This window comes from Columba livia, chromosome 1, assembly GCF_036013475.1.
Source record: "Columba livia isolate bColLiv1 breed racing homer chromosome 1, bColLiv1.pat.W.v2, whole genome shotgun sequence".
Classification (NCBI taxonomy): domain Eukaryota; kingdom Metazoa; phylum Chordata; class Aves; order Columbiformes; family Columbidae; genus Columba; species Columba livia.
In genome coordinates, this window is record NC_088602.1 from 137,209,034 (window position 1) to 137,234,890 (window position 25,857).

The 25,857-nt window shown below is 39.5% G+C and overlaps 1 protein-coding gene across 1 annotated transcript; it reads right to left on the reverse strand.

The window, feature by feature from the left end:
- Positions 1-24,063, reverse strand: TTLL1 (TTL family tubulin polyglutamylase complex subunit L1). The gene is made up of 10 exons (XM_065050107.1): positions 23,890-24,063; positions 15,201-15,333; positions 13,166-13,374; positions 11,479-11,659; positions 10,300-10,434; positions 10,023-10,131; positions 6,622-6,765; positions 4,766-4,852; positions 2,773-2,936; positions 1-1,226 (listed from the first exon to the last, which is right to left on the reverse strand). The coding sequence occupies exons 2-10, from the start codon at positions 15,311-15,313 to the stop codon at positions 1,097-1,099; spliced, it is 1,272 nt and encodes a 423-aa protein (XP_064906179.1). The 5' UTR covers positions 15,314-15,333; positions 23,890-24,063; the 3' UTR covers positions 1-1,096.
- Between the last annotated feature and the right edge of the window lie 1,794 nt (positions 24,064-25,857).

The window sequence follows — 25,857 nt, forward strand, 5'->3', positions numbered from 1 at the left end:
TCACAGACCCAACTAGTTTATTTATATGCTATGTTGTTAGAAGACTGAAACACCTATTTTTAACTTTTGCTCTATACATTTTAATAGCTAATCATCACAACTTTTGTTATCAGAGCTACAAGAAATAGCTTACCACATGCAACAATATTTTTGTTATAGTACACACAAAACATACCAAAAATTCAGATATTGTACTTATATACATGCATAAATAAACAAAGAAATTCTGGTGCAAATAAAGCTTTATCATCAGCTTCATGCAATGAGATTTATTACAGTATGTAGTTATTCTGTGTTTTTCTACAGACATGCATTATCTTGAAATAAAAATTCATGGCTAGTGAAATAATGCATCAAATAATGCATCATTTGCAACACTCCTTCAGTTCATGAAGCTTTATACCTTTAAAGAGTTAGCAGCTCAAAACACTTCAAGGAAATTTAAAACAAAACAAACAAACCAACTAAAACCAACAAAAACCCCAAATCAATCAAGCATAAAACCCCCAAACCCTCAGCATATAAAAAGTCACTTTTCTATTTCTTAATACTGGTTACAAATCATTAGCTGCACTAATTGACAATAGCCTCAAGATCATGTATTGCTATTTTTTCTAGTTGCTCTTCTTTAACTAGCAAGACTCTGAACCATCATTGTGACAATATTAACACCACTAACACCCTCTCACAGAATCCATAGCTCATTTATTATAGGGAGTTAGGGATAGGCTACTACAGGAAATAAATTATCTCCAGAACAGCAAGGGGTTTCTTTCAGAATGCATATTTTGAGTTCTTTATAAAGAAAGTTCTTAATCATTACTGTCAGAATATTAGTTATACAAAGTATAAATATGTGTATATATATATATATATATACATGTATACTATATATATGTATTTTTTATTAATCAAGTCAGTGTATGTCTAGTACAGTTACTGGGTTTACAGTGCTTGTTTCACTTCTTTTCAAAGGCTGTATTGTCCTCTTTCAATATTTCCCACATGCAATACAGCAAAATAGAGGAATCTGTTAAAAAACTGCATTTTTGTTCATAATGTCTTCCTACCAAGACTGCAGTTGTTTTTTCTGTTATCACTTCCAGGTGGTTAGTACGGGCTTTCCCGAATCTCTTGCACGATTTCCTTTTACTCCAGTGGACTGCCCAGAACGACTTCGCAAGTCACGATCAGGCCCGTCACTTTGCGCCATCTCTTCATCATATCTAAAAATGAGATAACCCATTTAATGCCTTGTCCTGCTATTTTCTACACAAACAAGAATGGGTTCTCTATATTCTATTTTGCTTAGTATCTAGCAGTGAAATTTAATACAAACTGTCCTACACACAGGTTTACATATGCATAGTTTGATATGCAGCCATTATTCAAGGAAATATACTACTATGTGATGCTACAATATAGAGCAACTGAAATATCTTCAGCTGCTTTTTGAAAGAAACAAATAATCTGGCAGCTTTGCTTGAACTCCCAAGTTTGTGAAATTTTATGCTTGTGAAATTTCCCATGTACTTCTGTATTTCTCCTCACTACGAAGGTCTGTGGTTAAGCAGGAACAGACTGCTGACAGCTTAATAAAGTCTTAAGCTATTGCTTCAAACAGAGGATTGTTAGCTGCAGTGTTAAAAAAAACTCCAATGTTGCATCAGAGACCGAGTAGGGAAAGAATAAGGTGAACAAACAACAGCATGCTTAAATTAAATGCGTTTGATGACATGTATTTTGTAACACTTAACCACAGTGACAAGTAGTTCTTTAAATATTTAAGCCCATTATGGCCTCAGATAACCTCAGTATATACTTACTTCTCAGCTGCTATGCAAATCCCAAGCAGAAGTTTGTTATAAATGCATAATTATAATTATCAAAAGTAATACTACAACAGTTTGTAGAAAAGTCACAATATATACTTAGTTACACTACTGTATAGGTATTTGCAGCTACCATGTATATAACATTCATCAACATTTAAATCATTCAGCGAGCACGTACACATTTAACTGCCTTTACTAGTACATAGGAAGAGTATTTAGGATCAGTATGAACTAGTGGATCAGCTATGTACATAACTGCATTACTGACATTCTGAACAATTGTACCACTAGAGCTAGAGAACCTATGTGAACATTTTGTCTAAAACCATGAGAAACTGTATCATCAATATAATATTTAAATAAGTGTTCCTCTACATAAGACCAATCAATCCTAGATAAATCCTTCAGACACTCCAGTATAAAGATCTTGGTGTCCTTCATTTCTCCCTTTGTAATACAGATTGGGGAATTTAAAAAATATCTGACAACTCATTATTAATACATTCATGAAACACAGGAGTCAAGTGGCATCATTTCTATGAATGGAGAGAAAGTTTGTATCAAATAGCTAATATAGGTATTTAACTACCATCTATATTCTACATTGAATACAATTCAAGTTCTACACATGTAGAAGACAAACACACTCTTTGCCTCTGTCCCTCAAATCTAGCTGCTGGAAGTTCAGGAGGTACAGGTAGGAGCTTATCAGACAAGTATTAATAACATTCTCTCTGGAGATGAGGTGAGGCAACTCTGCTTTAATGCATTCCCACCTCCAACGTTGCTATTGTAGCTCCAAAAAAAGAACTTAAGTAGTACCTTTCTGCCCATTTTTTACATGAGAATGAAGTTCACATTATCTGTGTGGTCTACATTAAAAAAATGAGGTGACAGCAAAACATTTGCATTTATATAGAACATTGACACAACTTACAAGACTTCATAATTGCCAAGAACCTCTTTCGGTGGAGATTTATTCCATTTACAGTCTGGAATTTCCCCATTAGGCACAGCAATGTTAAGTGTGTCATTAATAAGATTATACTTCAAGATGCGATCATTGGCAGTACTGGAAGTAAGAGAAGGGGAAGCATTAACCTACAAAAGGAAAACAAAATGTCAGCATCAATTTTCTGAGTGGTATATAGTTCTCCAAACAGCATGTGTGATGACTATATGTACTATTTGGGAAATTAAGACTCAGCGTGTCAAAGCACATCTTTCAGTTCCTCAGACATAGGAAGGAATCCCCCACTGGATGTTTTTCTTAGTCGTGTGGTGCTTTTTTGAAGTGCAAAGTGTCTGCAGTGTCAGCCTGAAGATTTTTGTTGAGATCAGATTCACCAGAGTTAATCAGACAAACACAGATTTTTGTTTAATTTTCTAAGCTTACTTGGATAGCAAAACTATAAACTTCAGTGCTCACAATTCGCCTGATTCGCTACAACAGCTGTTATATAGAGGAATCCATGTTTCTTCTATGTAAATAGCTTTTATTTATGTTCATAATCTGAGTTCTCCCCTGTTAAATTGTGAAGTGGAGAAACACATATGTGCTCTCTATTCAAAGCACTACATTGTATCTTGTTTTAACTAAAACCGGGGTTTGTTTAACATGTATCTTGTGTTCCACAATTATCATAGAGTATCAGAAAAATAAACAGATTTTTTTAAAAAATAAAGTCCATTTACCGTTGATCTTTCACTTCCAATTAGCCTGAGAAAGAAGAGGGCTGGATAAAATTTACATTGAACATACAGATCCAAAGTTAATACACTAAAGAGAAATATAGGTGAAAAAAAAAAAAAAGCGCCTTCCAAATATCCCAATTATCCTATGTTTACTCCTTTTTTTTTCCTCTGAACTGAACATTACTGAACATTTCCTCCTCTGAACATTAAGGCCAGGACAGCATTTAAAACTGAAGTTCGATGTTATGCTCCATCAAGCCAATGCAAATTTTCCAGCTACTGATACAGTATCTAATAGGCCTCCTAACACTCAGCTGCCTCTGAAGTCCAACTGTATAGACGCGCCGGATTTAAAAGACAAAACACAAAGCCACAAACAAATAGAAATATCAAACAGGAAAGGAGCACATGATAGCTTGTCATCACATGGCCTATTTTACTTTTCAACATTTTTTTAAATCCACTTACCTGAGGAACAAAATATTGTTTTAAAAGAGGAAAGAGTACTGTGCTGGTTTTGCTGGGAAAGAGTTTGTTTTTTTTTTTTTTTTACTTTCCAGTAGTCCAGTAGCTGGGCTGTGTTTTGGAGTTGGTATAGAAGGAATGTGAGGGCTCACAACTCAGGTTGCCAGGGAGACCAAGGACTTTTTCAGCTTTCCAGCTGTGGGTGCACATGGGGGCTGGGGGAGGACCTAACAGATCAGCACCTCAGTTGACATCCAGACTGGTCAGTGAGATATTCCCTACCATTGGTGTCACACTTCATATATAGCTGGAACAGGTTTTACTGTCTGGAGATCATTCCAGAAACAGCTGTTCAATGTGATCACATTTGAGCACCAAGTGCTGTCTGAGTCTCCGCTCTTCTGGGATTGGCTGTATGGGATCACTGCTCAGGGGATCACTTCTCAGGAGCAGGCTGGGCCTCAGTTTTCTGGGTTGGTGAGCAATTGCACTGTATATTCTATATTGCTTTGTATATTCTTTTATTGTTACTATTGTTGTTGTTTACCTCTTACTTTGCTGATCTGTTAAACTGGTTTTATCCCAACTCAGGAGTTTTACCTTCTCTTTCCTGATTCTCCTCCCCGTCCCACTGTGAAGGAGAGTGAGCGAGCAGCCAGATGGTCCTAGTTGCTGGCTGGGGCTCAACCATGACACTACATTGAAATCTACTTAGTTTTATTCTGTGAAATGAGAAGGAAGTTTTTTTCCTGTGTTTTATGTAACTTTACCTCAATTAGCCATGGTTTAAGCTTATCATCAATGATAATGTCGTATCCATAACACTCAAAGCAGTGTTTATCATTATTCATTACAGGCTAAAAAAAAAGAAAAAAGACAACAATATGTATTAAAACAAACAATTTAGTAAGTAACCTGATTACACACTTCGTTTGCTATAAGTCACATGCTATTACATTATGAATCTTCTACAACAGTGTTCAGTGTTGCAATTCTAACATAAGCTTGCTAACTAGTAAGTTCAGGGTTGCCTCTTTTTTCCAACATGTAAGTAAATATCTCAGTATTAATGACTGCATTAATACCAAGTACTAAGTTACATTAATTTTCCATTATGTTTCCAGTTTGAAAATAAAGTGTTTTCATATTTTGCAAAAGTAATAACAATATTTAAAGACTGCATGCATCAAGAGAAATCAGGAAGTTTTAAAATTTATGTAACACAGCTTCACATAATCATAAATTCTTTACACTTTGGAAAACGACTTATTCCAAGACATTTATTTTATTATGCTGCTGTAACTATGCAGAAATTTGAGGTCAAACAATTACTAGATACACTTTAGAATTATAATTAGCTCAAGTCAACTATGATTCTGAAAGTCAAGAGAGACCGAGGACCAAGTTCTACTTAGATGCACATTCTCTAGAGAATCAGTAGTTTTCCAGCATCTGCTAAACATTTGCAGTATGCATGGAAAAAATTTTCTTCTACGCAAATCTCATTAGATCTTTAAAAGAAATCTTTGTAACACGTTAGTGAGATGTTTTCCCCCAGACTAATAATGAAAGCTTTTCAATTCTTCAGGGAGTGAAAGGGGGAAGGAGGAACAGGCATATCTCAATACATTTGCCATTATAAGAAAGACGGAGGACCAAAACCTTCCATGCTCAATAATTCTCAAAAATTTTTCTCTCCTCTTTTAAGGTTCAGCTGACATTTGGAGTAAACCCCTTTTCTTCTCACATCTGGCTTTAAATATGATTGCACAGCAGCGGCTGAGTTGAGCCATGCTTCCCCACCTCCCACTGCTCCTAGCTTCATGCCCTTGTTGCTCCTTCTTGTGCTGATTCTGGTGTTCATCTGGCCCTTCAGTGAGGTGATTCAGCTTATTACACTGGCAGAATACTAACCCATCAATAAAGCAAGGCAGTAATTGTCAGTTGGGTGAGTGAGCTGATTCAGCTCACAATGGTGCCAGGACCAACCCAAAAGAGATTACAGGACCGTGCACTTGGGAACAGGACAGTCCTTGGCACCAGTGAGATCTTCATTTACCCCAGCTGACCCATGGAGTGATACTTGCTCTCTAATGTAAATACAGGATATTATCTAAACACTATAAAGTCATGCAAGCAGAGGACTGATCGCTATATTTTTTTAATGAGAGTCCTGATAACTACATGACTCTTGTATAAAAGAGCTGAAAGTAAGTTATGTAACTCTGCTGAACTGATACCCTTACGTTTTCTTTGATAAATTGTCCTCCAGAGCTATTTTTTCTTTGACACATTTGTTATTGCTGAAATGACGTCATGCGCCTTGGCAGAGCTTAATACTATTCACAAGGGCAGCATCAAGCCATATTAAATAGTTCACAGAGCCCTCAAGGGAAGAGATTCATTCACTTCTTCAATATGCACAGATAGCTCACCCACCCACCCAAGACTCAAGTTCACTCAAAGAAGTCAAGAGATAACAGAATTGCAGAAATCAGCATCAACACCATCACTCAAATAGCAGTAAGTGGATTGTAGGGGTTTTGATGGCAAACTCGCTTTCACAGTTATGAGAAGTCTGAAACTGTAACACTATCGCTGGCAGTATTCCAGGAACAGTACCCACCGCAACAGCCTTCAGTGACTGCACAATTATCCAGTGAATTTCATCAAATAATTTGTTTGTGACTTCCTTTCCACGGGTACTCTCCAGATAAAGACGTAAGTTACTCACTGTCCACTTGCCTCCATGGATATGATTGTAATCATCCTAAAGAGTTAAGCAGTTAATACAGTCTAAGAACTTGAGATTGTTCAGCAGTTTTGTTTCATTCACACAAAAAGGCCACTAATACTTATATACAAGTATTGCTCTTAAAAAAACCTCAGCAAATTGCTTTTACTCTATTTTACAGCTTTATGAAGACTTCAGCTTTACTTTGAACTGTCGCCTATATAAACAACTGTTTTTATTGTATTTGTATATGTATATCTCACACATTGCAAATCAAGTAATAAACCATTCCTAGAAGAAAAAACAACTATACTTTGACAGTTTCATAGTAAAACATAAGTTATAATTAGGAAATACTAGTTCTAAAATGTGGAAGGAAAGAATTGAACTTTTCCCTCCTCTGGAAGTAAGGGAGAAATAACTAGGTGAGCAATAGCTAAATTTCATTGAAGTTAGCTGTTCTACAATGCCACACTGGAAAGTGCTTGTCTGTGTTTATTCATTTAAAATGCGACTCGTCTGTTTCCCAAAAGAAAAACACAATATCTTCCTAATGGTGCTACTGACAACAGTTATTCTCAAGAAGACAGTGAAATGACACCTGAATTCTTTTTAAAGGTTAATTTTTTAAGTAATTCAGTATTTTTATATAGAGAAAACACTAAGTGCTACTTAAACAGAACAACAGAAAAAAAATGAGTTACCTTATATTTGTCTTTTCAGAGGCTATCAAGACTCTGCACTAGGTTCTCCTAGCAAACTGAGGCTTTTCTTACTGATGGAAAGACACAGCTTCAGCCCTTGAGGAACTCTCAGGACAAATACTTTGTCTCTTTATAAAGGTTCTCCTCAGAGCATTTCTAAGAAATAATGACTATGCCTGCTACATTATAAAACATAGGATGAATAGAGCAGAAAAAAGTTCTCAGAGGAATGAAGTCTGTCATCCTCTAAGACAAGGTCAGAGAAGCCTCTATCTATTTTTAGGCTTTTTTCTGCAGCTCCCCCTTAGTAAATTTGGAAAACTGGACTGTACAAATAAAGATCTGAAACATGGTTCTCAGGACTTGCTGCATGGAAAAATGTCTTGAGACCACATTCCAGCAAGAGAACAGAGATCAAAGTTCCAGCCCTCTTTGCATTTCAGAACAAGTACCCAAATCAAAATAGATTGCAATAGGATAGAGCTTTACACAATCACAACTGTTTAACTAAAATTTTTAAAGTAGAATATTGCAGGCTACATAGAAGATCACTAACTGAAAATAATTAAGGAGAAGAATTACTGTTGTTTTGTTTGTATTACACATGCACTGAATAATGACTCAGAACTGTATTTTCCAGCACAAACATTATGATGAGTATACTGATGTACTCTCCTTCCTTCATTTTAGCCTTTCCCTCTCCCTGATACTGAATTGTGCACTTTTCAAGCTGGGGATGTTTTCCTATGAGCTTGTAGGGTACAAACACACTGGAACTCTACAGTTCACATAGGGCTTAAAGTAGAGACTGATAGCTAGAATTAAAGAGTTTTTCCAGACCTCAGTGTAATTTTGATAAAGCACTTGACAGTTCAAATTAGATTCTTCTAAAACCATACAGCCGAACTGCTCCTGAAGTTACAAACGTGTTTAAACCGGAAGAAAAAATAAGATGTATTGAGTGGCTATACATTAAACTTTTCTCACTTCTTTCTGCAAAATTCAACAGATACTAGTGGTTCAAAATTTCTGAAAAGTTTTTCAAATGATCTGGTAATGACTGCAAACTTTTAAGCTGCTACTTTTATACCCATTTTTGTTGTTTTCTTCTCTCAAAGTGATCTCACCAGTACTTTCACTTCTACTTATATTTGAGATAAATTTTGAAGGCCATACTTTAACTGGTAGACAAGATGAAAGGGAGCATAGAAATGGGATAGGCAACATATCACGTGCCTCACTTGTTCACTGCCACTCGCAACAGCACCATGATTTATGCTCTAAGTTGTATGGGCTATGCTTTCACCACAACGCATTCTCAGTGTGCTCTGTCAAACCATGTGTTTGAAGCACTTCACAAATCAGCACCTGAGCAAGAAAATGGTTATAGCATTGAAAAATGCCATATTTTCACATTTACTCTGGTTTATAACTACCACCACAAGTAACATTTATAATTCACATTGTTGTTACAGGAATATTCAGATAAAAACAGTTCTGCTATGCCACACATCTTACAGAACAATAACAGACAAGGCACATCTAGCAAGGTTGCAATTAAAGATACATTATATGTATCTTGTGTGTGAGTGTATGTGTATACACATGCGAAATGTACATGCATGAGTGTATGTGTGCGTGCATGCACACATACATTTATTTTCCATAACCTGAAAACAAAACCTATGAAATTAGGAAGTGCGACAATAGAGTTTTAATTACTATAACAGAGGCATGTTTTATAAATCACAGACATCCGCTAAAAACGCAAAAGGGACAGTCATCATCATCAAGTGGATTCCCTGAACAAACAAGGCTTGGGCAGTGATACTGTATGCCCATCTGTTCATGTCACCCCTGACCCACTAGCTTTTCCTCCCACTGGTGAATTTTGGCCTGTTTTGACATGGGGAAGTGCTGTCAAAGCTACCAGGTTTCCACATGTTTTATGAATATCAATGGGAAACTACAGGACAGAACTGTTCTGCAGGCAGAACTCCATCTTTGTCCACTCAAGAGGAAGCCACCAGCTGGCCAGGCAGCAAACACTTATCTCCAAGCTCACAACTGCATGTTCCCTTTCTTACCCAGAGAAGAAAGGGGAGAGTGGGGGGAACACAGGAAGAAGGTGGAAAGTACTGTGATGATTAAGTGCTGGAAATAGGAAAACTGAATTAACTGCATGGGAGAGAGAGAGGGAAGAGGAGATCTGGAACGTGATATTAAAGTGCTATTATAAAATACAAATCCACAGGAACCAGGCTTCATTAATTCCACTGCTCTCAGAATCAATTGCTAAGTGAGCATATTAGCATTTAAATGACAGGAGACTTGAAAAAAAAACCCTGCTTTCAACTACTGGAAGTCAATACTGAAGATATCATTATCACAGAGCTGCAGCTCATTATCTTGCATAGTTTCGATCTACAGTCTTCTGAAATTTATTTATTTGCAAGTTCAATTTAAGTATTTTAATTGCAAGATGACAAAGAACATGACAAATAAAACCTTCTTATTCCAAGTTTTTGGGACAATTTGAGAAAAATCGGTCTTGCTACAAAAGAGCACCTAAGAGCTCAGTACACTTACCCCATGTTTCTGAATGGCAACATTTGTAAGATGTACAAACATGTTATCCAATTCACTTGTACTTGGTGTATACTTTACTGTGCAAAACCGGCAAAATCCAAGTTTATACCTTAAATGCAAAAAGTCATTAAAATGTGTTAAACCCCAAAAAGAAATAAGGAAAGGAGCATCCTAGGAGACTACATACATGTAAAACTTCTCTGCACAACAAGCATAACGTAATTTTTACTACATTAAACATTCCCTCAAAACAAAATGCAAATATATACAATCTTACATGTAACATCTCAGTGGACGATACGTAGATACTAAAACATATAGACGAAGATCAAATTTCTTTCCACCAATAAGTAATGGATTGTTGATATAGAGTGAAATCACATAGGCTTCTTTGGAAGACTGAGATACAAACCTGAAAAAGACAGGTCATGTTTCAGAACGTGACAACTGCAAAGATTATCATCTGCTAAGTCTTTTTCTTCTTTTGAAGCAGTCTGTAAATTTTTGATTGACTGGAATCTTGCATCTTTTGCCAAGATAATGTATAAAGTTGAAGTGGTTAACAATACACACTTGGCATCAGGCACTATATATTAAAAAAAAAAGTTTAAAATACTAAACAGATGACCAAGATCAATTAACCATTTAAACTCATTTTTGAAGTAAACAAGGTAGCTGACTGAGCCATTCAGAACGCAACTCTACAAACCAGTCTTTTCCTTAAGAGCATTTAGGGCTTGGCATGGTTCAGACAACTAAAGAGTGTATATTACATTATCTTCATTAGTCTAGGCCTTATAATGCCAGAATGTTTATGCTTGGTGTGCAATTGCAAACCACTGTGAAAAGCTAGGATAACTTTCAGACTGTTACATTCTTCAGATTCCAAGTCAAATAAAAAAAAAACACAAGACTCAAGTGATATTCAGCCAGTCACTTTACAACGGTAAAAAATTGATATTAGTTGTGTGATCAAAACATTTACTAGACAGCAAAAAATATAATTGCTAACCTGTTTCATTCATTTGAGGTCTATTATTTTGTGTTCCAAATGGATAATGTATTCATTTAATATAAATGCAGTCTTCCTTTGTACTAATTTAAAAAGTGAATTAATACATATTAAATAAAATAATTATTGAAATTGCTGTTATTTAATAATATGAAGCAGAACAATTTATTTTTGTGCGATTTTTTCCCAGCAACACTGAAAGCATTTTTATAAAGAATAGCTAATTGAACAGTGCTTTGTACCTCCTCATACCAAAACAAATCATATTAAAACCTGTTTGAAGGAGGAAGTCAGATAACAACTGAGATTAAATGCAAAACTAACTATATAATGATAAAGCAATAATAATGGAATACTTTTCCCATGCATCAGACAATTAATATGTTGACGTGGTTCACCTGATTATAAAAAGTACAAAAAAAGGTTTGGGTTTTAAGAACTTACGAAGATGTTTTGCTATCTCGAGACCACTTTTTAATTTGAGAGAGTTTATTGATTAGAAATATTCCTTTTCCTTGAGCTTTGCCACAAGGTTTCATAATCCAAGTGCTGGAGGGATTTTTTCTGAATTCTTCAACAAAGAGATTATAATCAGCAGGAAGCATAAAAGTAACAGGAACAAAATCTGAGTTAAGGAGGAAAAAAAAGTACACAATTAAGCACACTATCTGATACATATATATTATGTATATATATATATATACACATATATATTATATATTATATATATATAAGCACACTATTGATACATATATATTAAAAAATATATATATATATATGTCTTTTCAGTTTTCCAGTTTGGCATGATCCACCTTCATCAAGACTCATGATGCTTTTAATCTCATTTACATTTTAGTTTGTAGTTTTTACTTAAACAAACAATTGCAAATTATTGCATGTTGCTAACCTCAGATTAAAAGATTTTAATTCACATGAATCCATTTTTTTCTTCTGTTTATATGCTGTGAAATTAGAGTATTATATACCATTCCAACTTCACTTTATACAATTTTCTCAGTTTCCTATGTCAGCTTTCACCACGCTGCTAACCACCTTATCATCCTCTGTGCATGCAAAAATGTGAGTGTCAATGTTGCTTCCCCTTTGGATGTGGTAGTTTTTATTTCCATGTAACTCCCACTAGTCATTCTTATTTGCTTACTATGCTCACTGAAATCTAAAGAAAAGCATCTCTCGCTCTTTGCTGTCAGATTATCCTCACTTGCTTCCATACTGAACTGCTTCTTACACAGATGAGCAGTGCTCTCATTTCACTTTCCCAAGATGTAAATCAACTCAACATATTCCCCATCTCTGTTTAACTCTGATGCTTTCTGACCCCCAACACAACTTTAATCTCCTCATTCCTGATCTATTGCTGGTTTGGTTTGAGGGTTTGGGGTATTTTTCTGTCTGCTTTTCTGTTTTAGTTTTATTTTCGAGCAGTCATTACTTGTTCTTCAACTTCCCCCAAATTTCTCCTCTGAAGCGTTTGTTCATTCAGTTCTGTCTAGAGTGTTTCTGCAGAAGTTTATTTGGTTTTGCTCCAGTATAAGATTTTCAGACAATGTTTTTGAAGAACCTTATTACTTACAAAATTAAGTCTAAATACAACTTGCCTGTGTACAAACTGGATTTGTGTTCCTCCTTGAATATTGGTAAATATTAACAAGTACACAGTGAAGTAATTGGGCCTTAGCGCTGTGGTAATATGACAGGGAAAGATAAATATTCAATCTTGTATTCCTGCTTTGTCTCTAACTTCAACAAAGATCTCAAATGAGTGCCATCCCCTCTATTCCTCTCAATTTGTAAAATATTACCCATTACACTTCAAAGCAAGCTTTGAAAATCTAGTATTTGATATGAAATGCTCACTACTACCATTTTTATCAGTTTCCTGAGGGGAGGGAAATGGAAAAGACAGAGAAAAAGGCTGTTGGGTTTGCAAAATACAGTAAACAATTTCAGGATAAAGTGCACTTTATTTAATTGACAGGGACAGATTTCAAGTCACCTTAATGTCCTAACACTTGAGAGGTTCAGTGCACTTTATGCACAGAAAAGCCTCAATTCCAGTTTACTGACCACAGAGGAAAAGAGCTTAATGCTGATAATGAGAACCACATACCTAAATAAATATATTTCCCATTTTCATCCTTTTCAGCAAGAGGACTTCCTTCTTTCTCAAGCTCTTTCCTATATCGCTTGATATTCTTTACCATTAAATCTTTTCTGGTCAGTTCATAGTGGTTTGGGAAATGATTGACAATTTGGTCATCAGAGAGGCGGTAACCAGTCTCCACACTGAAAACATTTCTGATTGTTTGTACGCTCATCCTGAAAGCAAAGACAGATACCAAATGATTTCTCCCAAGAAACACAACCCAGGAGGACAAAGTTAGGTTTTTTTCGTTTGTTACATTCACTTCATCTTTGTTCTCCCATTTCTGTTTATAATATAACATTTCGCAGCAACGACAATCCAACATATCCTGAACCTCTATTAGCAAAACCAATGAAATCCTGCCAGAGGTTTTATCCCTTTACTACTACTGAAATAGGGGCAGACAGTGAGGAAAGATGACAACCTGACCTTACTGAACTCTGACTTATTGATAGTCAGGTCAACCCGTCACAGGGCCTAAAAATAACTGATATGCATGCAAAAGTGACAGAAGCATCTTTCTAAATCTATTAGTTCACTCTCTGGAAAACCAGTTTTCCTCTTAAAAAAAAAGCCACAAAATCAACCTCTTACTGACTACCTTGCTATTCTGACTATAAAGGACTTTAAGCATTGAAGCACTTTAAGAATTGAAAACAGTGATTCAGAGATCTTGCTAAAAACATCTGTAAGTGTCAGATCACAGGGCTGCAGTGACAAAGTCATGAAACCACTTATCTGCTTCATTTTTCACAAAAGATAAGAGCAGGGCCATAGATAATAAAAATTTTCTGTATTAGATGTCTCACATTGGAAATTTAAGAATATTTCCTGAATGCCATCGGTCTGCTACATTATAACTTCCAGAAGAATAGAAAAGAAAGGCAAAACCAAAACAAAACTACCAGGCACACAACAGTTTCCATGACTTCTCTGTTTCACCACTGCTCCCCCCAACCACATTCCAAAGCCATGAGCAGATTACTAGATTCCTACCCATTGAAATAAGTGGTTCACAAAGGGTACATTTGGCAGCATAAACCACCATTCTGTTGTATTTGAAAGGGACAATACAAATTGTTTGGTTTACTTAAAGAGTATTGTTCCTGCCAATTAATAGATTACTGCATTCTAGGACAGCATTTCACGGTCTTATATTAGACAAATGCCAAATAAGCAGCTAGATTATTTACTCTCCTCCTTTCACCTTTATCGTGATTTGATTTCACATTCACTCTCAGTATTGAAATGTTGAATAATTAGTCTGCATATAAATCATTACCATGAAGAACAAGGTAAGTACAGTTCTCAAGGCCTTTATTACAGGAGCCTGGACTCTGCTAACAGGGCAAGCCTCCACTACATTGACAAAAGAGTATTTTATCCTATATTGGAACTGTGTATTCTTGGATTGCTTTGCTTTACATTGTATTATCAGAAATTTTGGAAAAAGATACATTCAAAGATTCCCCTCAGGCCACAAATCCCCTCTAGCAGTGAAGGAAAAATTCTCATTACTGTGAACAAAAAAATTGAATAAAATGAAGTATCACATTTCAAAACAAAAACCACTGAGCATAGCCTTTCCCTTGGGCTTTTTACAATTGATATTCCCAGAAGTGATTGGTATCTTGCTAGGTCAGTGACTTTCCACTCCCTGACAAAACCTTTGGCAAAACACAAAGACACATGAGATCAGTACCATGGGAATGGATTAATGCAGATGGGACCTTCTGCCTGGAGGAACACAAATTATTTTAGCAGGCCTGCACAGATACAGGAATCTACCAATGCAAATCTGCACAGAAGACCAGCAACAGCACAAGCAATTACAGAAGCAATGAAATAATGTTTCACTCTTAGCAGCACTGCAGCAAATTAATGCTAATTTCTGCATCTTTTATTTTTAAACATGCATTTTGTTATATTACTAATGGTATTAAGATAAGATATAAAAATTCTTCACAAATTTACAGATTGGTACTTTTAATGTACTCACCAATAAAAATTCCAGTCTTCATTTTCTGCCACCTGAATCCAGCCTCTTTTTTCAAAGTTGTTTATTAAAACAGATTTTTCTATGTCAGTTACCCACTTTACTTTTCCTGCCATTATCCTAAAGCAGAATCAACCTGTTAGAAAATAAAAGTTTAAAGATGTGTAGTTGAAAATGGAGAAGAACAAAAACCAGGGAAGTCAAAGGGGAAAAAAAAGGGATATCCAGAAGGCACGTTACCTTAAGTAAGCCAGAAGCAGTAAATTAATTTAAAAAACAAGGAAACTAACATCTTGGGTTCAGTCTGAAACCCTACATTTGCCAACTGGTCAACTACAAAGAAGAACACTAGTTACAAGGATCTTTCACGCTCCCCGGCCTATCCACCTTTTATGGATGGGCACACAACTCAGGCCTCCCTTTAAATACACTAATGACAGAAATTGCTATCGTACACTTATGGGGTGATGCTTACAGAACCAAGCACAGAGCACAAACATGTTATTATTTATCACTTCCAAGACCTATATGCATGTATCTTTTTTGAAGTTAGAGAGTTCATATGGATCACTTAGTGACTGTAGGCAAAAAATTCCAAGAGAAATCCCTTACATGCTCTATCAAGAAGCACGATATGCTATACTGCGATTAAGGAACCAAAGTAATATTACCAGTCTTGTGTTATCTTCTCTGTATTTCATGCAGTTATGATTTTGCCTTCTGCTCTAGGTGGAGGGTAGGATAAACTGATATCATTAAACCCCTGACAGTAGAATTTCCCCAAACATTAGGCTGGTAAAACAGTCCTTATAAGCTGCATTTCAATTCATGACACCTAGGTGTCACTTTCTACATTAGATATCTCACTTGTCTACATGAGCCTTTTCTGCTAGGATCTCACACCATTCCTGTTGGAAGGGACCTCAGGAGAACTCCTGTCCAGCCTCCTGCTCAACACAGGGTTAGCTATGAGGTTAGATGAGGTTGCTCAGAGCTTTATCCAGCCATATTTTGAAAACCTCCAAAGATGCACAGCTTCTCTGGGCATCCTGTCTCACTGCTTGACTTGCCTCATGAGGGAAAGTTCGGGGTTTTTTCTAATATTTATTTTTTCCATATATTCTGAAGTTCTCTTGTTTGAGTTTATGCCTGTTATCTCTCATCTTCCCTCCACTCACCACACTAAAGAGTCTGGGTCCATCTTCTTGATAACCTCTCATAAGTACAGGCAGGCTGCTATTAGGTCACCCCAGAGCCACCTCTTCCCTAGGCTCAAGAAATACAGTCGACCCAGCTTCTCCTCATCAGACAAGTGGTCCAGCTTCCTGACCATCTCAGTAACCCTCCACTCAACTCAATCCAGCTTATCAATGTCTGTAGTGTTCTGGGGGGCTAAAGTTACTTTTGCCCATCCCCTGATATAGTGTGTTACATCCTTGTCCTTTTTCTTTGAGAAAGACAGCTGTCCTGGTTTAACCTGAGCTAGCAATATAACCACCATAGCCACTTGTTCACTCTCCCCCATCCCACTCTGAATAGGGGAGAGAATCAAAAGGGAGAAACTCATGGATTGAGATAAACACAGTTCAATAAAATAACACAAATATACTACTACTAATAGTAACATGGAAATAAGAGTATAAAATAAAATATACTCAATGCAATTCCTCACAAACTCCATCCACACCGAGCAGCCAGTCCAAGGAAGCAGCACCTGGTCCAGAACAGCCGATCCCCGAGAGAAAAGAGGAAAAAGGCAGAAAGGTCCAGAGGCCTCTGCAAACGGCAGGATGGCAAAAAAGCTGAACTAAACTCCCAAACAGAACTCCCCCAAACAGGTCTCTGCCCTGACTCTGAAAGAACCTAGCTGGAAGATATTGGCTCTCCTTAAATATGAAGCATGACACTAATGGGATGGAACAATCTTATTGATCTGTCTGGCTGTCAGTCATGCTCTGCCCCATACATGCTCCCCTTCCTCGATGCCTCACACCTGTGGGTAGAGCTCTGAGGCCTTGGAACTCAGACCACAGAAATTAAAAACATTAACTCTGTCCTGCTGTGTTATCTTCTTCTTCTCAAACTAAATTCAAATAATGACTGTCTTAGCTACAAACCAGAAAGGTTTCTAACTGCATGAAGAAAATTAACTTGTTTTCAGTTAAACCAGCATAACAGCCAAGTCTAGAGAGGTGGGGGTGCACAACAAATGCACCACAGAAGGGCTGAGGACAAGCCCAGCACCCACAAGTGCTGCCTCTCTGAAGGGCAGGTTGAACCTTTTCTGACACCAGCAGGAACTCACTTGCCTGTACTCCCCTTTACAAGGGCTGTCTGGCAAGATCCCCTTCACACGGTGTCTCATATCATGTGTTAATGTAATATCAGTGAAGATGGGGGCAAAGAAAAACAATTTGAAGCATGTTGTCCTTTGTGCTTACATAGTCTAGGGCTTACAATCCAGTTGATGTGGACAGAACACAGTATTTTATCCAAATAACATATTTACCCAGTCTCTAAGTAAGCAGTGAAGCCCATCCTTCCAGGATAGAGGCCTGATTAATATACAACCATTTAGCACGCTATCAAAACATATATTAATGAGCAAATGATACTAACTGATAAGGTCAAGGGCAGACAGCTCCCATAAGCAGTTTCAATGTTGCTGTTTAGTCTTTCTGCAGTTTGTTCTACAAATGAGTTTTGAAATCGCAGCCTAGTGAATTTTCACAGTCATGTTTCACAGAAATGAACTGCAGAGAAGTTCTGATTCAGAAGAAAACCTCTTTGACCCAAAAGCCCATTGTTTGTCACACTCTTCTCCCAAGAACAAAAAAGCCATGCAAGGAAGTGGGACAGAATTACACAGACACATGTAACATCAGCTACTGCTCCCTCTACATATAATCTTCAACTGAAAAGTCAATTTAAACTCAATATCACCTTCACTGATATGTTAATGTAATTAATGCAAGTAAATAATTAACGTCATTAATAAAACCGTTGCAACTAAGTTATTGGACTGAAATGTAAGGGATCTTCAGTTTCCAGGACTAGAAATGGAGTTGTACATCTCCTAGCAAGGTAACGCCCCTATGGTTTCTCTCCTCCTGAGAGGCATAGTACATTATATAGTGCTCCCACTTTTTCCTTCCAAGTCTATTTAGACTGTCAGACTCCACAAGGCAGAAATGTTTACTATTAAACTTCAATTTTACAGAGTTTTAGGCACACCTATTTTTATTCACGTTGGTAGAACAAGTTGAAATCAAACTTAAAGACAGACAGAAAAGAGTATGTGCAGACTCAGGGTCTTTTTGTGTGTGCTTATGCAACATCTAGTTCTACAAGGTCATGGTCTTCTCTGAGCCTTCCAGATGCTACCAAAACAAAAATAAATGAATCAAAGGAATTCATTTATTTGCACTGAAGTATGCGTGATTCACAATCGGTGACTCACAAGTACCACACACCGTCTTGTTGTGGTTTTAAAAGTTCAAGGATTAGTCAGCTTAGAATAGAATTGTCCCTTCAAAACAAAATGTGTTAAATGCTAATCCTGCTTGTCACAGTTTGCTTTCACTTGGATGGCCATCCAGTACCCCTGGAATTGACTGCCCCTGGGATGAAAACAGCCCTACCATTTGCCCTGGACTGATCCAGACTGCACGGGAACAGGGTGAAGCTCTAGAATACCTGCAATACATCGATGGCATCATTGTGTGGGGCAACAGAGCAAAAGTTTTTGAGAAAGCGAAGAAAATAGTTCAAATCCTTCTGAAACCTTTTTTGCCATAAAACAACACAAGGTCAAGGGACCTGCACAGGAGATGCAGTTTTTAGGAATAAATTGGCAAGACAGACATTGTTAGACCCCGATGGATGTGATCAACAAAAAAACAGCTATGTCTCCACCAACTAGCAAAACGCAAACACAAGTTTTAGGCATTGTGGGGTTTTGGAGAATGCACATTCCAAATTACAGTCTGGTTGTAAGCCCTCTCTATCAAGTGACCTGGAAAAAGAACGATTTCAAAGGGGGTGCTGAGCGGTGACAAGCTTTTGAACAAATTAAGCGGGAGATAGGCCATGCAGTAGCTCTCGGGCCAGTCCGGTCAGGACAAGGTGTTAAAAATGTGTTCTACACCACAGCCAAAGAGAATGGGCCTACCTGAGCCTCTGGCAGAAAACACCAGGGGGGACTCACGGTTGACCCCTGGGGTTTTGGAGCTGGGGATACAGAGGATCTGAGGCCTGCTACACTCCAACTGAAAAGGAGATATTGGCAGCATATGAAGGGGTTTGAGCTGCTTCTGAAGTGGCTGGTACTGAAGCACAGCTCCTCTTGGCACCTCAACTGCTGGCACTGAGCTGGATGCAACTGATGCCACGTGGAGTAGGTGGGTCACACTGATCACACAACAGGCTTGAAGAGAAAACCACAATTGCCCAGGGATTTTGGAAGTGATTGTGGACTGAGCAGAAGGCAAAGATTTTGGAATACTGCCAGAAGAGGAGGTGACGTGTGCTGAAGAGGCCCCACTGTATATCAAACTACCAGAAAATGAGAAGCGATATGCCCTGTTCACTGATCGGTCCTGTTGTATTGTGGGAAAGCAATGGAAGTGGAAGGCTGCTGTATAGAATCCTATATAACAGCTTGCTAAAAACATTGAAGGGGAAGGTAAATCAAGTCAGTCTGCAGAGATGAAAGCCAGCCGGCTGGCTTTAGACATCACCGAACAAGAAAAACAACCAGTGCTCTATTTCTATATTGACTCATGGATGGTGGCAAATGCCCTGTGGGGGTGGCTACAGCAACGGAAGCTCAGAAACGGGCAGCGCAGAGGCAAGCCCATTTTTTTCTTGCCCCACTGTGGCAAGATATTGCTGCCCAGCTAGAGAATGTGGCTGCAAAAGTATGTCATTGGATGCTCACGTAGCCAAGAGCTGGGCCACTGAAGAACATTAAAACAGTGAGCCCATGACATCTCAGGCCATGAAGGAAAAGATGCAACATACAGATGGGTTCAGGATGAAGGGGTGGACTTGACCATGGATGCTATCACACAGGTTATCTGCAAATGTGAAACGTGCTGTGATCAAACAAGCCAAGCAGTTAAAACCTCTGTGGTATGGAGGATGATGACCAAAATATAAATATTGGCGCGGCCTGGCAGATTGACTATATCACACTCCCACCAACAATCACAGCAAGTGCTATGTGCTTACAATGTAGGAAGCAACCATCAGATGGCTGGAAACATATCCCGTGCCTCATGCCACTGCTTGGAAGACTATCCTGGGCCTCGAGAAGCAAGTCCTATGGTGACATGGCACCCCATAGAGCTGAGTCAGATAACAGGACTAATTTCTGAAACAAACTCATAGACACTTGGGCCAAAGAGCATGGCACTTAATGTGTACATCACATCCCCTATCATGCACCAGCCTCTGGTAAAACTGAATGGCACAATGGACTGTTAAAGACTACACTGAGAGCAGTGGGCATTGGGACATTCAAACAATGGGATATACATTTAGAGAAAGCCACCTGGTTAGTCAACACTAGGGTATTTGTCAGTCAAACTGGCTCCGCCCAAACAAATTTTTTTATGTACTGTAGAAGGGGATAAAGCCCCTGTAATGGACATAAAAATATGCTGGGGAAGATAGTCCAGTTATTCCTGCCTCAGGCAAAGGTAAACCCATCCGTGGAATTGCTTTTGCTCAAGGATCTGGGTGTACTTTGTGGTTGATGTGCAAGGATGTGGAAGTCTGATGTGTACCTTAACAGGATTTGATTTGGGGTGAGAATAGCCAATTATTTGAATTGTATTATGTTAATTGCTATCTAATACAGTACGTCATCGCTACTATGGTTGCTATATGCCATATCAATGCTATCACAGTAAGAATCACTCAGATTAATGAAGAATTCATTTTGATGAAATTGAGCAAAGTGCAGCGATGATAGAACCAGACAAGCACAGTGGTGATGGAAACAAAACCGGCTTCAGCATGCAACAGTCCACCACCACATACCATCTCTCCTTCCTTGAAGGACTGTTGAGACAGATGGAGCCCAAAGTCATGGACTACATGGACATACATTTTAGAGGGATGGCCCGTTGCCTAAGGGGATGATATCTGCGTGTCTATATAAAAAGACAGGAAAGGTGGTTGTGATTAAATGTAATGTATTGGAAACATGGGACCTGGACATTATGTAGATGGTATGGAATAAGGGGTGGCTATTGTCCTAGTGTCAGCTGGGATAGAATTCATTTTCTTCCTAACATCTGGTATGGTGCTGTGTTTTGGATTTAGTATAACAATAACACACTGATGATTTAGTTGTTGCTAAGCGGTGCTCACAATAAATCAAAAGACTTTTCAGGTTCTCATGCCCTGCCAGTGAGAAGGCTGGGACTGGACAAGAAGCTGGGAGGGGACACACCCAGGACAGCTAAACCCAATTGACCAAAAGGATATTCTATAACATACAATGTCAAGGGCAGCATATAAACTAGGCAGAAAGTTAGCCGGGGGTCCGCTGCTCAGGAGCTGGCTGGCCATCAGTCAGCAGGTGACGAGAAACTGCATTGTGCCATCTTCTTCTTGTATATTCTATTATTAGTATTTTTCCATTCTGTTCTGTTAAACTGTCTTTATCTTAACCCATGGGGTTTGCCTTTTTTATTTTTTAATTATTCTCTCCACCATCCTACTGGGTGGGAGTGAGCAAATGGCTGTGTGGTGTTTAGCTGCCTGCTGAGTTAAACCACAGCAATGCTACAGTAGCATTAACCAAGCACACTATAAAATTTTTCACAAGGCCTTAAGCCTGCTTTCCACATCTCCAAGCTACCCAATTAGATTTACCAACATCCAGCCCCAATGCTATACCTGTTTCTCTGTCACCCAAGTGATTTTGGTCCCTACTTCCCAAGCTTGTCTCATTCCAGTATCCTTGGCACAAAAGCTACATTTGCCCTCAGGGCTTGCTCTTCCAGAAACATTGCATCAGACAAATGCAGTTGTCTGCATCTGTCTTTACAAAAGCACGTAGCTGCTGCCAGGCAAAGATTAAGAGACACAGGGCTACTTTGCCAACACTTCTAATGCTGCAACCTTATTCCTACCCTGGGATGCAACAGCTGTCACAGCATCTTTTCTATAATACACTTTACAAAGATATTTCAATGCAAGCTACATATCCTATGGCAAGGAACCCTGAAAGACTGTATGCACTGACCCAGCAAGTGGCTTTTGTAGTAGCAAGGGGACTGCTTCATAATTAATTATGCTTTCTGTCTCCCAGAGACTGCACTGTTAGATTTCAGAAGCCAGGGACAATTCAACAGAAGACTCACCCACAGGAAGGTGAGTTAAAACTAAACCAAAGCTAAAAATTGGAGGTAACTTCTACCATAAGTAAAAATAACATGAGTGTCATTTTTTTCCTGTTTTGGGAACTTTAGTCCTTTCAGATCCATCCTGCTACAGGAGGATTGAAAAGATAGCAATACAACAGCAGACTGAAAATTAGTCCTTAGTTTATGTGACCTGTAAACAAACTCTTCTAAATTTGTGTAATTTGATTACCGAAACCAAGAAACAAGGAGTCATTAAAAACCCCTCATATTAAGTTGTACCAAAAACTTGCTTATTCTCAATAATATACTTTAAATACAACATAATTTTCTATAGGAATCCTCTGATCTGTAATTAAGGTATTCTAGATAACCTGATAAGACTGCATGAGATAACCACACATTCAAACTTCTGGTCATCTGAGACCCGTAACTTCAGTGAACAACAAGAAGAGCTGTATAACACAGCCCTAGCCTGCATGTGGTAGGGTAATGGTACAGTATGTCAAATCCTTCTCAGAGCACCAGACCTCCTACTCAGTAGAGAAGAAGTACATAATATAGGCGCAGCAGGCCTGACGCTTCCCGCAAACACTGCCTTTACTGGTTGCAGCAATAGCAGGTAAAGGTAAGGAAGCCTGGCAGTAACCTAATCCAAGGTAAGGTGATGGTAAAACCCAAAAGCATCCCAGCTGCCATTCTTCCTGGGATCTACTGCCACTCACGTGGATCTCAGACCACTCACACTGCAAAATATAACTGTAAGTAAGTTAAGTGGTGCCTGTGCCTACGTGCAGGTGAGGATTCCCGATCTAGGGAGCTCTATTGGCTCCTAACGTTTGCAAACGTAACTGTTGATTGTCGGTATCAGTTCACTGATGCGTTTGTGCCACCAGAGGGGCCCGGGAGGGCCCGCCAGAGAGATTCCCAAAACGTGAGGGATGAAGAGGAGCCGGAGCCCCGAGCCGCCGCACGGCGGAGCCGTGGGAAACGGGGAGCCCGGCGGAGCGGCGGATCCCCCAACGCACAGGCGGCCCGGGCTCGCGCCCCCATCAACGCCCCTCCGCGACGCAAGGCGACGCGCCATGTCGCGACAGGACGGCCGCCACGAAGAGGCTTCGCCCCCGTCCCTCTCAAGCACCCTCCGAGAGCGGGCCCGCAAGGGGAACCTGGGTGAGACGGTGACGTCCCGCTCCGTCTCCCAGGAAGGGTCGTCATAGCCTTGAGCGAGAGAGAGGCCGAGCGCCTCCCCTGATGGTGGGTGGCTGCAGCCCTCACCGTGTGTGTGACGACACAGCCCGCGCCCCCATGCTCACCTGCCGGCGGGAAGGGTGGCCGCGGCACGCCCTCACGCCCAGCCGTCCCCGCCGGCCGCTCCCATCGCCCCCGCCGGCGGCTCCGGCTCCGCTGCGCGGCCGCGGCCTAGCCCTCCGCTCCGCCCCTTCCGGCACCGCTTCCTAGCAACCGCGACGCGCCAGGGGCGGGACTTCCGGAGGAGGCGGTGGCGGGCGGGGAGCTCGGTTGCCAGGGAGACGCACAGCGGCCACGCCCTGTGAGGGCGGGGCGCTGCGCAGCCCGGCGCGGCTGGCGGCCATCTTGACTGCGTAGCGGGGAAACGGGAGCGGGGTGCTGGTTGTGACTGGCAGCCACGTCAGACCAAACTGTCCGTAGCCGAGTTACTAGGGAGGGGAGCTGTGGAGGGTGTCTGGCGAGGCCACGAAGGGGAGGGGCTCATTCCCTTTGGGGCCAGTGCTAGGCTCCGGCCTCGCCCGCACTCTTCCGTCAACCTCCGTGTGCTGCGAGCCTGGCGGGAGGGCCCTGAAACCTGCCCAGCCCTCTCATGCGTGGTGCCTGGGGCCGGTTTGATCCTAAGCGACTGTGGCTTGGGCTTGTCTCATCGTCAGAAAAAATGTCCCTGAGAGACATCTGATAGGGAGTAAATGGAGGTTTGTGGAAGGTCATAGTGTGACAAAACATGCCTAGGTGTTGCCAGAATACATGAGTGAAATGAGGCCACTCAAATGCTGAAGCTCAACTCCCTGTTTGAGCACACCACATACTAAGAGGCTCATCACCCTCTAGCTCTGGGAATACCTTCTTTTTTTTGTATTGATACTGTTCCAAGTCAGTGTGCGAATTTTCCCCAAAGCGATCAACTATAATTCACGGTGAAAACCAGGTGAGAGAAATTTAGAAGTTTAGAACTTTAGAAGTTATGGTGTTAGAGCCTGTGTAGAGAAGCCTGATTTATACATACAAAATTCCTTCCAAAATGAGAGTATGTTAAGACACCTGACATATGTTTACTGACATTCTGTTATAGGCTCAATATGAAACAATTAGGTATTTCATAATGAACTCTAGAGCTGTGAAGAGTCTATGAGGAAAAAAACAGAGGTAAAATAAATTATTCATTCGGTAAGACAAAATACTTATTAAAAAATAGATTGATCAAGACAGTAGCTGAAATAAGCTGTCTGCATTGTGTTGGTGTACAGCAAATAACTCTCATACAGATCTATATTCCCTAAGAGCTTTAATTCCCCAAACAATCTAAATATAATAAATATGATTTACCAGATCATCCTGTGGTGATAGGCTCAGTTTCAAGGATGCAACTACAAAGAATCAGTTCCATTTAATTATTAATAAAACTGGAGCTATTAAATATTCCCTAGTTTAACTACGAAAGCAGCCACAAATGCAGTGTGTCTTCCTTTGGTCATGTGCAGTGGAAATTTCCTGGCACCACAACACCTCTGGCTACAGAAGAGAGCGTGGGGCAGCCGCCACAGCCGTCTCTCAGCCAAGAAGGTTTGTCTGCTGTGACAGCTGGCAGCAAGACAAGTGAACCTGAGTCTTCTCCTTGCTATCAATCCCTTTTTGTCCTTGCATCCATCACACCTCAGGGGGAAGCTGAAAAAGTACCACTTTTAAAATGTATTAAATAATGCATTAAGGATGGAAACAGTTGTTTGGGGTTTTTTATGTAAGAGGCATTTAGCTTAATTCAGCAGTCCTCGATAGAGGTTGTAGTTCCATGGTAGAGAAACCTGTTGTTTTGCTGTCCGTTTGAAAATTACATTGGCAGTTTTACATCATAGCTAATAATAGATACTCTAGTTTTCAATATTTTCTCCACTTTGTAACATTGTTCCAACAAGGGAAGTTGTGGAGAGTTTGAGAACATCTCAGTAATGCTTACTATTACTGTATCAGGAAATGCTGTAGCAGCATTGGCATGCTATCTTTGTGACAGAAATCACTCCTATGATGACATTTGC

What these genes read in the sequence shown, in the direction of transcription:
- TTLL1 (XM_065050107.1), bottom strand. Translation starts at nt 15,313, where the DNA reads ATGGCAGGAAAAGTAAAGTGGGTAACTGACATAGAAAAATCTGTTTTA. An exon ending in TGGGAAATATATTTATTTAG is followed by an intron (nt 11,660 to 13,165) that starts GTATGTGGTTCT and finishes TCCTTAACTCAG; the next exon opens with ATTTTGTTCCTGTTACTTTT. An exon ending in TTAAACCATGGCTAATTGAG is followed by an intron (nt 2,937 to 4,765) that starts GTAAAGTTACAT and finishes TTCCTTTTGTAG; the next exon opens with GTTAATGCTTCCCCTTCTCT.